The following is a 12,086-nucleotide window of genomic DNA, read 5'->3' as shown; positions in this document are numbered from 1 at the left end:
GTCCCTGCTGTGCCTCTCTCCTCCCCGGGGATGTGGTAAGTGGGGTTGGGGATCCAGAGACCCTGTGAGTCCCAGCAGTGCCACCGCCTCACTGGCGGCAAGTCCCTCCCTGTGGTAATCTCTATTCTGGAGCTACAGACCACAGGAAAGGGCTGTGTGGCTAACATGAGGCAAACAGAACTAGCTAGAAGGATCTGACTAGATCAGTAGATCAAATCCTGGCTAGTTCAGGATTTGATCAGGAATGAACGCATGCAACGTGCTCAGAACAGGGCTTGGCACGTAATAAGGACTGGGAAACGTGTTGCTATTATCTGGTTCCTCTCAGGGAAGGGTATGGCTTCTAGAAAATTCTACCTTCTCCATTTTCTCTGGACCCTTGGTGAGGCTGTAGCCTCTGGGGGCCTCTGATGCCTTTGAGGTGGGCTCTTTTGAACCTCCTGAGTGTTTATGGTTCCTTCTACCACTCCCAGAGTCTCACTGGCTAAGAGAGGGTCAAATGCTCACCCCCTAGCTGGCAAGGATGAGGCACTTTGATTGACAGCTTAACCACAACCTCACATAATGCAAGATAGCTCCCCAAAGAGAAATGGGGTGCTGTACCAGACACAGGCCAGACAGTGCTGAGCAAGCAAGAACCAAAGTTGCCAACAGGACCGTCTTTGGGCTCCATGCCCCGAGTCCCATAAGGATGGGCTCCAGCTGGAAAGGCCTCCTCTGATGGATGGAACCCCAGTGGGGCATCTGCCTCCCTCAGGGGAGAAGAGAGTCTTCCCTGTGCTCAGAAGGGGCTCCTGGCCTGAGGAAGCCTTGCCGCTCCACGCTGAGGCCCCCCATTTAGGCAGAACCAGGCAAGAAAGGAATACCCTTTGAGTGGAAAAAAGGGAAGCCAGCCTCCACCCGCCTCATACTGCGATCTAGGACTTGAACTAGTGACCTTGATCTCATGAGCCTCCTAAACTCACAAGCCAAGCTGAAAGCAGCAGAGGGCATGGGCCCCAGGTTGCGTCACCCTGTCTGGGGGAAGACCAGCGGCAGTCCCTTACTGGGCTGCTCTCCGGGAAATGACTTTAATCTGGACCTCAGGCAACCCCCCTGGCCCCAAGGCCCTGATGAAGCAAGGCATGAGCCCAGACCGTGCGACCAGCCAGCTCCAGCACAGGACCCTGCCGCTACACCGCCTGCTCCTCTGACCCTCCCCTCAGGCCTGGGAACAAGTACCTAGGCGCCCCAGCCGCACCCCGGGGCCCAGACCAAACAGGCCTGGCCAGTGCACAGGGGCTGCAGGAGGTGCGGGGGAGGGTGAAGAAAAGACCACAGCACACTTGATCAGAAGGATGTGGCGGATGGCTTCAGGCCAGCGGCTCCAGACCAGAAGTGCTGCTGGCACCCTGGCTGCATCACCTGTCTTTCCTGCAGGAAGCAGGGGCAGCGGGAGCTGAGGGGGTTGGGGGTGGGGGCAGCTGTGAGGTGTGTGGTTTGGGCTGTGAAGTTCACACCAGAACAGGCCCGGACAGTCAAGCAAGTGGTCCTCTCACACCGGGCCCTCTTCCTGTTTCTCTTCTCAGCTCCTGAGATGGCCCTCTCCCGGCTCCCCCACCCCCATCCCCTGCCCACACCTGTCCCTTCTCGGGGCCAGAGCAAAGACCACTCAAAAAGTTGAGAAGAACTCACCTCAAAGGCATCAGAGGCCCTCAGAGGCTACAGCCTTACCAAGGGTCCAGAGAAGATAAAGAAGGTAGAACTTTCTAGAAGCCATACCCTTCCCTGAGAGGTGCCAGATAATAGCAGGTAGCAAACACGTCCCCCAGTCCTTATGTGTTAGGCCCTGTTGTAAGCACGTTGCATGTGTTAATTCCTGAAATCCCCAAACGTGGCCAGAGGCCCAGCAGCACTGGCATCCCCAGCAGCTGGTGAGAAATGTACAGTCTCAGGCTCCACCTAGGCCCACCGAGTTAGACTCTGCACTGCAGCCAGGCCCCCTGGCGAATCCCGTGGATGTGGATGTTCGAGAAACCTTGTTCACCCTGATGCCAGTGCCTCCAGCAGGTGCTCTTTGGTGTCCTATCATGCAGTGGGGAAACTAAGGCACAGAGAGGTAAAGGCCTTGCCCAGGGTCACACAGGTGGGCTCAGACTTGAATCCGGACCTTCCTGCTCCAGAGTACATGCTCCTAACAGCAGGGCTTCTGCTGCCTGGGGATGCGGGGGCTGTGGGCACGTCTGGCACTGCCTGGCCAGGCTGCTCTGACCCTCCACAGCCCACTCCAGCCTCCTCACCATTTCCCTGACCCCCTCCTCCCTGGGGAGAGTCTGCACACACTTTCCCAGACATGGAAGGTAGCAGTCAGCATGCACCATTTAAGCAGCCACATCAGCTCAGCTCTGGGCTGGGACATAGGGTGGCTGCAGAAGGAGCTCACGGCTCAGAGCCCGGGGCCTGCGGGAGAGACTGCACACAGCCAAGTGTGTGCCACAGTGACTGCAGCTTGCATGGGATGTTCAGACTCTCCTGGGCCATGGCTCCTCTGGGCAGGCCTCATGGAGGAGGCAGATTTTGAGCCAGGCCTTAAACACTGAAAGCTGGCTAACGGGGCAACGGGCAGAGGTGGCAATGGGCAGGGATGTGCAGGCATCCGTGTGGCTAAAGGAGAGGTCTGATATTTTAAGTATCCCTGAGTCCAACCCCCTCCACAGCATCTCACCCCTGACCAGACTCCCTTGAATTCCCCTAGTGATAGGGACATCATTCCCTCCTGGTAGCATGAGCCCATTTCAGTGCCAGTGGACACACAGGTGTGGCCATTCCAGCCAGCACACAAGACTCCTGTCAGGCTTCCTTCAAGCAAGCCTGCACCAGGCTGACACCACCTGGGGCGCGGGGGCCGCCTCGCACACAGTCCCTGCTACATCAGACGTCCCCCATCCTTGGCCCCTAAAGTCCTGGCCCTTTGGAAGTGCCACCAGCAATGTATCTGCACAGGTGAGCGGCCCTGCCCAGGGTGGCTGCCAGGGGCACCCTTTACTGAACCCTGGGGACAGCACTGGAAAGGGGCCCCTTGGCACCTGAGCGGCACCTGCCGAGAGGAGCCCTGGGGGCTGCTCCGTCCTTGCACACAGCCCCTCTGGACCAGGGCTCCTTGGAAGGCACTGAGCACCAAGGCTGTGCCTCCCCCCACCCGGGGTCAGGCCGGAGGGCACTCCATTCCTGACCCCTTTGATCCTCAGTTACCAGCAAAAGGAAGACCCCAGGACCCAGATGTTGCCCACCACAGGCACTCAGTAGCTGCTTTAAGAATTCTTGAGTTAATCATGCCATTTGCAGCAACATGGAAGGGGCTGGAAGGGATTAAGCTCAGTGAAATAAGTCAGAAGGAATAAGAAAAATATCGGATGGTTTCACTTATAGGAGGAATGTGGGGGCCCAAGCAAGGGAATTTTATGAGGATTACACCTGAGAGGAAAACTCAAACATTGTTCAGAAATGAGCAATTATGTAAAATAGAGAGAGAGGTACAGATAGATAAAAAATAATAAAAAATTTAGAATTCTTGAGTTAAAAAGCTGCAGGGCTCAGCGAAGGGAGGGCCCAGAAGTGGCCACCAGAGGGCGGTACTTGCTCTCCCCAGTCTCCACGCAGGGCTGCTGGCAGGAGGCAGCTGAGGCCCGGCCAAGGAGGGCTTCCCAGACTGGACAGGCCCGCCTTCCTCTCTGGGAGTTCCAGGTGGCTGTGGGACACCAGGGGCAAGCCAGCAGGGCCTCCAGATTCCAGGAGGACGAGGAGCCAAGAAAGGAGAAAGCCAAGACCGGTGACCTGAAGGGAACTTGGAGGCTCTCAGCTCCAGATTCCCTCCCTGCACAGACGCTGGGCCTGGGTCCACAGAGGGGCAGCGAGGCAGGGCCTAGAACTCGGGCTTGTAGGCTCTGTGGCGGGCGGGGAAGCAGAGCCCCTTGGCGGGCTTCCTCAGGGTAGGCGTCGCCAATAAAGCTCTGACCGAAAACAGGGCCTTTCAATAGGCTTTATTCACACGAGTCGCACACAATCAAGCACCATGCCTAGCGCCACCCTATCGCTGTGTCCCTCGAGCGATCGCTTACCGCAACGTCACTTTAGTTGCCGGGGAAAAGTTGTCCGTGGTCGGGCAGCTCGTGTTCAATCTCTTGAACTCAGCAGCTCGAGTACTGTCTCGGTTCCGCAGGGTTGCCCGGCAGGTGCAGCCCAGGAACGACGTTGGGTCTTCTTCTGTGGCTCTCGAAGGGGCGAGGCGGCTCTCAGTCACGCAGCAGAACATGCTGATCTTGAGCTCACCTTGAAGGTGAAGGGCTTTGCGATCGCTCGGTTTATATGCTTTCCCGAAGCTAGGTTACGTCATTTATGTTTCTCAACATATTTTCAATCACTTGTTTACATCCAATAACATATATACGTAAATATTTACGTCTTACTTTCACCAAAATATTTTCTTCACTGCAAATTCATCACCAAAACAAAAATATTTACTTTCATTCGCCCTTGGACAGCTGGTGTCTGATGACAATGTGCGTTTCGTTGCGTCATTCACTCCCGACCAGCGTCTGGTGTGCGCAGTCTGTGCCTGCGAGAAGCTGGTATGCGCGAGGAATGCAAGTGATGTTTACAACTGACATACTCGCTACAGCCTCCCATATTGCTTGCGTATTTGTCAGGATGCTTTAGGGTGCAGGGAATGCAGATCCAATTCCAAGAGCGCAAGGGGAATCACTCAGGCCTGAGGCCGGGCACACTCAGCAGGGAGCTTAACCTGGGGGTTCCACATCTCCCCATATTTGGCTAAAAAAGGGTTCACCTCCTTCTGGCCCTGGCTTCTAGCGCCCCTGACCACGCCAAGCCACAGCTCTTTGCCCCTCCTGCATCTCTTGCCCGTAACCCTGGGCGGTGTCCATCTCACTTCCGGCCTGAGTGCCCTTGAGGGCTGAGGCTTAGAGCCTGCAGCTGGTGCTGACCGCACCCTCAGCCCGCCCTCCCTGCCTGCCCATCCGGGCCTGAGACTCTGTGGCTACCTGTGTCACGTCCGTCTCCCCACAACCTGTAAGCCCCGCACGGCAGGACCCTGTGGCTCTGTGCTCTTGGCGGCCCCCAGGGTCGCACCTGTAATGTGTGGTCGACCCGTGACTGTTGAATGAATGAATGAACTAACGAATGACACTATCCAGTCTTTGCACTTCTTCTGTAGACGAATGTCATAAATGGTCTACCTTTAACAGCAACTCACCCCTCGGGGAGGCTCCTGTGTGCCAGCACCTTGCATACATTTATTTATTTATTTTTAAAGATTTATTTACGCATATAAAAGTTGGGGTACAGGCCAGAGATGCGGGGGGGGTGTGAGAAAATTCACCAGAGACAGAGTGGGGAGCAGAACATGCAGACTGACCGAAACACACTGCTGAGGGGAACAGCGGGCGAGACAGGAGAGGTCTGCTGCATCATGTGGGTAGCGCTCTGGCTGGCTGGGGATCAAACTCTTGCTGCAGAGGCTGCGGATTGCTTCATAGTGCAGTGCTTAACCCCTTGCACCACTAGGGAGGCCCACCTTGCACACATTTAGCTCCTTTAGCCCTCCCAGCAGCTTTTGGGGCCAATGTCTATCATCACCCACCCCCATTTTCCAGATAAAGAAACTGAGGCCCAGAGAGATCAGGCCACTTACCCTCATTCACCCAATTAGATCTGAACTCCAGTGGTGCTTCCCGCTGCCTCGGTTGAGCCCAGGGAAGGTCAGCCCTGCTGGGGACGGAGGGGGCTCCCAGAGGTGGGGACACTCATGTGGAGAGAGCCCCTGTGCCCCGGAAACTTGAGGCCAAATAGGTAGGGCTGTCAGCTGATAAGAGCTGTCATCAGGATTCTCGAGGTGAAGACCGCCCCCCAAGTCTGGGAAGGCTCCCTAGAAGCCCAGGACCCTGGCTGAGTCAGACTCTGCGTCCGCTCGTGGCCAGGGAGCTCTTTGAGGAGAACGGCGGCACTCCTCTTGGCCGCCTTTCCCCCCACGTCCCTTCAGATCTGGATTGAGGGTCCAGTCCAGCTCCCTGGGGTTCGTAGGTAAATCTCGTTTCCAGTAAGCCTATTCTCTTTCCCAGAGGTTGGGGTAGGTCAGGTCATGTGACGGGTTCTGGCCGACGAGGAGTGAGGAAAGACACTGGATGGAAAATCTGATTCTTTCATGACCTGCGTCATGCCTGATGTGACACCGGCACTGGGGCAGCTTCCTCTGGCCCCGTTTGTCCTGTGCCCTGGGGGCAGCTGGCCCAGGGGCAGAGGCTCACTTCAGTGTGCCCGGCCTCAGACCTGAGTGATTCCCCTTGTGCTTTTGGTATTGGATCTGCATTCCCTGCACCCTAAAGCATCCTGACAAATACGCAAGAGGGGTGTGGCCAAAAGCAGAGGAAGGGGGGTGCGTCTTCTCCAGGTTTTTAGGCGTCAGAACAGGCAAGGGAGAGCCTGGGTGCCCAGCCAAAAGCGTCAGAAGGGGAGGCATGACATGGACATCAGTCCCCTGCCCACCAACACCCAGATGACCCCTAAGTGCCCCTGGAGGAAGCAGGTAAAGAGGCAGCAAGGAATGTGTCAGTGTTGGGGCTCCTCCCCTGACAGAGCCTGACAGGGGCCACAGAGAGGACCCCCAGTAGGTTTGGAGCATCTGAGATCCAGGGGGACCCTCCTTCTCTCCCCGGACAGAACCCCAGGGAGGCGGCTGAGACCTCAGGGAAGAAATGGCCACGAGGTGTAGACAGGGCAGTGGGTCAGACACAGGCTGCTCTGAGGGACATAGAAGTTTTTGGCACCTGTGCACAGAGCACCTGGGCATCCTGGGAGGCCCTGCAGGTAGCCAGGAACCAGAGCTCAGAACTCAGCTGATGGCATGTGGGCACAGGTGCCAGGGCCCTGCCACCGCCGAGAGCATTTCTTCAACTTCAGCAGGACGGAAACACTTAATGGACATGAAGATTAGCTGGGCCATAAACTAGTCTGTTTTGTGTGCAGCTGAGACTGGGGCATCAATTCATTCCCCTCAGTGGAGATTAACAGTCAGCAAGCGAAGGTGGGTCGCTGGCACCCACACCCATACCCCGCCGCTGCCCTGCAAAGGACACGGTTCCTCCGTGTGCCTGGACCCCACCTACTGCATCCTCCTACCCGCACTGCAAGTGGTGACTTCATGCCCGTCCTGACCCTGAGCTACAGCCCCATCCAGTTTCTGTGCCCCCAGCCCCCCATCCTCCCAGGTTTGCGGGCCAGCGCTCCCCACCAGGCCAGCTTAGCGCCGCCAACTCTTGACTCCTGTCATGGAAATCCCTGCTTCCTCTCTGGCCCAGACTCCCCTGTCGGCTCCACCCGCAATGCGCTTGACATCTGTTTGTGGTCACGTTGAGATTTTGTCTGTGTCTCCCCTTCTCCGGGCTTATACGTGGCAGCCTGCGGCTGCTGGGATGGGTCTGAGGAGGTGGTGGTAGGGGTCCGACTTCTGCCTCTGGCCAAGGACTCCTGGCTCCTGTTTCTGGCTGCCCCTCTCAGTGAGTCATTTATTCATCCAACAATTGCTCCTTGCACACCCACTCCCTGCAGGCCACGGAAAAGGCACCAACGTCACTCCATTGCGGCCCTTTTGGAACAAAACGGAGATTCACAGGGAGGAAGGGACAAGCCCGGGTCACACCTACAGGAGCATTCAAGTCTGCTCCGAGCCAGGAGCTGGTCAAAGGACATGTGAACCCAAGCTCAGAGCCCCCACAACCAAAGGAGCCCTGATCCCCTGGCCCTCCACCCCCAGCACCCCCAGAGACACCACCTCTGGAATTTGAGCCTGTGCTGCTGCTCTGAAACTTTTCAAACCCCGCTGAGTGCACTTTATGTTCGCTGCTGCAGTCAGCACTGGCTGCACCTTGCCGTCCCATTGTTAATCTGGGGCGCTAATTCGAGGCTTTGGAACTGTAGCGTCTCATGCAGACTTGGAAACCCCCAAAGGCCTCAATGGGGCACTAGAGCAGGGATTCTGAATCTGACCTGCCAGATAAGAATACTAAGGGGGTCCAGGGAGTTTGTTCGCCTTCAGAGAATGACAGCAGCACCCACTGGGCAACCTCTCATCCAGCCCTGTGGGGTGCCCCATGGGGTAAATTATCATCATCCCCATTTTACAGACAAGGAAATTGAGGCTCGGAGATGTGGGGACTTTCCCAAAGCCACAGCCACGCACTGCACAGCAGACTCTGGGCTGGTTCCTGGGCAGATCCGCTGCCCGAGTGACTGAGGAGGCTGGTTTCTTTGTGCATGAGAAGTCCCGGACCTGAGCCCAGGGAACCAGGACCAGATGCCCGCCCAAGGTGGGCGAAGGGAGCCACGCAGAAAGCAGCAGCTGAGTCGCCGGGAAGACACAGCAATCTTTAATCACGCTGGATAAGCAGGGCAGGGGCGAGGCGGGCAGAGGCTGGACTCTCCGTCAGGCCTGGCCCCCGGCCCCCGCCACGCAGCCCTGAGCCCGTGGCTATGAGTGAGCACCAGAGAGCACCGCCAGGGCCGCATCAGCCCCGGAGTCTGCATGAGCACCAGTGGGTGGCGGCCGTCTCCCTGGGGAGAGTTTCAGGCCACCTGGAGTCAGGGGCGAGGAAGACCAGCGCAGTCAGGCCGCGCCACCCCAGGAGCGGGAGAAGCGACATCAGGCCTGATGTCCCTCCCTTAGCCTTGGCTTACCCGCTGCCTCTCTGGCTGCGTGGCTCAGAGGAGGACCCCCTGACTGACCTGGAATGCTGCCCGCTTCAGTTCCCCAGACCTGCTGAGGGACCCTAAGCCCAGTGCCTCCCCCAACCAGGCCCAGCACCCGACGGCATGTATAAAGGAAGCACCAGACCAGAGGAGGCTCTGCTGGGGGCGACTGCCCACCAGACTCAGCACCTTAGCAAAGCCTGAGAGCCGGGGGTGCCGGACCAGAGGAGGGGGGGGTCACGAGATCAGAGAGTCGGGGCACAGGCATCAGGGCTGACAGTGGCTGGGAGGCTGGAGGGCTGAGGCTCAGAGGCCCAGAGGCCTTGGCAGGCAGGTGAGCAAGGCCCTGGAAGTCCCCGGAACAGGGTGGGAGGAGGTGAGAAACCTTCGCTGGGGTACACAAGCTATGAGGGGAGCTTCAGGTTTGGGCACCCTTCTCAAGGGACCAACGTTGCCCCAAATACCGCTAAGGCCTCCCCTCATAGCATCCTTGCCCCGCCCAGGACCCCTTGGGGTTGGCTTTACTGATGGGCACAGGAAGGAGGGGAGTGGGCAGGGCTGTCCCACCCCGTAACTCCATCCTGCCAGGCTTGAAGAGCCACAGGCAGGAGGGGCTGCAGGACTGAACCCCAGCCTGCAGACTTGTGGGGAGGGACCCATACGTCTCTTGGGGTCTGCACATCCTGGCGGGACTGGGTGCACCTGAGGGCAGGCCCGGTGCCCGATTCACCTCCAGGTGTTGCTTGAATGAGGATATGAACGTGGTCCCACAGGAAGGGGTGCAGAGGAGCGTGTGAGGGAAGGAGAAAGAGGACAGAGGAGGGATGTAGCATCCAATGAGCTAAGAGGACAGCAGGATGCTGGCAGGATTCTAGAACACTTGGAGGATTCCAGAATGTTCAGAAAACCCTAGAAGGCTGTGCAAGATCTGGAACCTGGTTACCCAAGTGGGCCCCCAGGCCAGTAGCACCGGCTTGGCCTAACACGGGTTAGAAACACAGACTCCTCGGCCCCTCCACAAGCGCTTTGCATCTTAACAAGACCTCCAGGTGATGTGTGCACATTCCAACCTGAGAAGCACCAGCCTGAAAGGTGGGGAAAGTTCTAGAACATGTAGGTTAGGAGGTTTAAAGCACAGCCGAGGAGCAGACGGCAAGGGACGACGAGGCGGGCTGCCCGGAATGCCAGGTCCGGGCCCCTCCAGCAAGGAGCAGCCCCAGCCAGGGCCCCGCAGGAGGCGCTAATCCTCCTCGGGCTTGATGAGGTGGCCGCTGAAGGTGATGTAGGTGTCCACGTCGTCGCTGTAGACAGCGTTCTCCCTCTCGCGCTTGAAGAGCCGCACCCAGACGCGGTCGCCGGGCGCCAGGGCCAATATCACACTCTGGCTCTGCATGATGCTGCGGTCGCTGGGCTGGGCGTACAGGATCACGGCCGCCTCCTCGTTGTGCACCACGTGCACGTAGGTCTCCTTGAAGTTCCAGCTGTGCACGTTGAGGCTGAAGAAGTAGAGCCCCCCCAGCGGGGCGACAAAGTGGCCGGCAGCCAGGTCGAAATGGCCATCGGGGTTCACAAAGACCGTGTCGAAAAGCAGCGGCTGGAAGCCCTCGCTGCTGTGCAGGGCCGTCTTGCGGCCCACTGAGAAGGCCGAGAAGCGCGTCTGGCATGGGCTGCCGGGGCTGCCTGCCTGCCCCTTGGCGCCCTTGCTGCCCTGTGGTCCCCGCTCTCCCCGGGGACCCTCCCTGCCCAGCTTCCCGGGTGTGCCCAGCAGGCCTCGGTCCCCTTTGTCACCTGCGGGGACAAGAAGAGAGAAGTCAGGGTGGCCACCCAAGCTCTGCCCATCTGCAGAAGGTTCTGCCCCTGCCCAGGCCAGAGAGGGAGCCAGCATGTAGTGGACACACTGCTTGCCAGCTGTGCCCTCTGTGGGCCCTCTAATGCCTCCACGACCCTCTGCACTCACAGGTTGAGTGTCCCACGGATGGCCACACAGCCCAAGAGCAGAAGGGCCCCGGCCCCTGTACCCCTGTGGAGTGTAGGTAGCGAGGTGCACCTGGCACCTCTGACCCAGTGGAGGAACCAAGAGAAATACCCTTGCCCACCAGAGCCGACCCCTGGCACAGGGCGGGGTGGCCTGTGCCAGCCTCAGATGCAGATGCTGGGTTTCCCCTGACACTGGTGTAACCTCCCTCCCCATCTGCAAGGCGGAACTAATGACAGCTACTGAATTCTCGGGGTTGTTGTGAGTGAAGACAGAGGTCTAGGGTGTGAAGGGCCTGCGGGCACCGCGCATGGCCTCCTTCTTGCACCCTCCTACCCGCCGTCTTCTCTCCGGGAGACAGTAGAGCCATCCATTCGCGAGCTAAGTCTGGCCAGGCCTCTGTCCTCCCCATTTCACTTAGAGGAGAGTCTCACGTGATCTGTCTCCCCTTGAGCTGCTCCCCCGGTCCCTGCTCCTTAAACACATCAGGCCCTTCCTGTCCCCGGATCAGGCCAGTCCAGCCCGAGTCATGTGGGGGTCCTCACCCTTCAGGATGGTGATGTTAATGTAGGGCTTGACCTCGGGCAGCACGTACGGATGGGCAGCCGGAGAGGCCAGGGACGCATCTGCCGCATCAGCGGGGGCCAGGAGCTCCTCGGGGTCACAGCACCGTCTGCAACGCCCAGGAGGACCAGAGGTCGCCACTTCCCCGGCGTTGGGCTCCTGGGTGGGGACCCCAAGCACCAAGAGAGGGAGCAGGGGCAGTGCCCAGAGGAGGCCCAGGGCAGCCATCCCCATGGCGACCGGGAGCCTGCAAGGAGAGGCAGAAACACGTTTAGTTTGTCAAGGCACCAGGGCCCAGCATGGGTGCTGCATCCACGTGCATTGCTGAGGGTCGCGGGGGGTGCCAGCGCGGCAGGAAGCCTGAGGCAGACACCGAGAAGCAAGTTGACCCATGCCACGAAACGACTGTGGCAGAGCAGGCCATGGTGGCTGAGTCTCCCGGAGCCCAGGCCACGGCGGCCAGCAGAAGAGGGTCCCGGGAGGCCTGGAGGAGGTGGGTGAGGACCAGGCCGGCTGCCCCTGTGTCTAGGCCAAAGAAACAGCAAAACGCCTCCCGCCTGCCTCTGGCTGCCTCTCCTGCCATTGACGGCAGCATCTCCTGCAAGTCCTGCCAGCGGCGCAGCGTGAGCGAGGCTAGCATGCCCAGGGACAGCACGGACGATTCTGAGGCTCGTTCTCCAGGCGAGGGGACCCGGGGTTGAGCCGTGTGGCCGTGGGCACAGGGGTCCCCACAAGGGAGCCAGGAAAGTATCCTGGCAGGCAGGAGGCAGCGTGTCTGAGCAGCGCCCAGAGCCAGGTGATAGCATGG

The 12,086-nt window shown here is 58.9% G+C and overlaps 1 protein-coding gene across 1 annotated transcript; it reads right to left on the bottom strand.

Moving 5' to 3' along the window:
* Positions 1-9,979: 9,979 nt before the first annotated feature.
* On the bottom strand, positions 9,980-11,512 carry C1QTNF6 (C1q and TNF related 6; the record flags this gene model as incomplete). The annotated part of the gene is made up of 2 exons (XM_084254637.1): positions 9,980-10,527; positions 11,260-11,512. 2 exons carry the CDS (start codon positions 11,510-11,512, stop codon positions 9,980-9,982), a joined length of 801 nt encoding a protein of 266 aa, XP_084110763.1.
* Between the last annotated feature and the right edge of the window lie 574 nt (positions 11,513-12,086).

The sequence above is a fragment of the Talpa europaea genome (genome assembly GCF_964194135.1).
Source record: "Talpa europaea genome assembly, chromosome: 15".
NCBI classification, from domain to species: Eukaryota; Metazoa; Chordata; class Mammalia; order Eulipotyphla; family Talpidae; genus Talpa; species Talpa europaea.
This window is presented reverse-complemented; position numbering and strand designations above follow the sequence as displayed.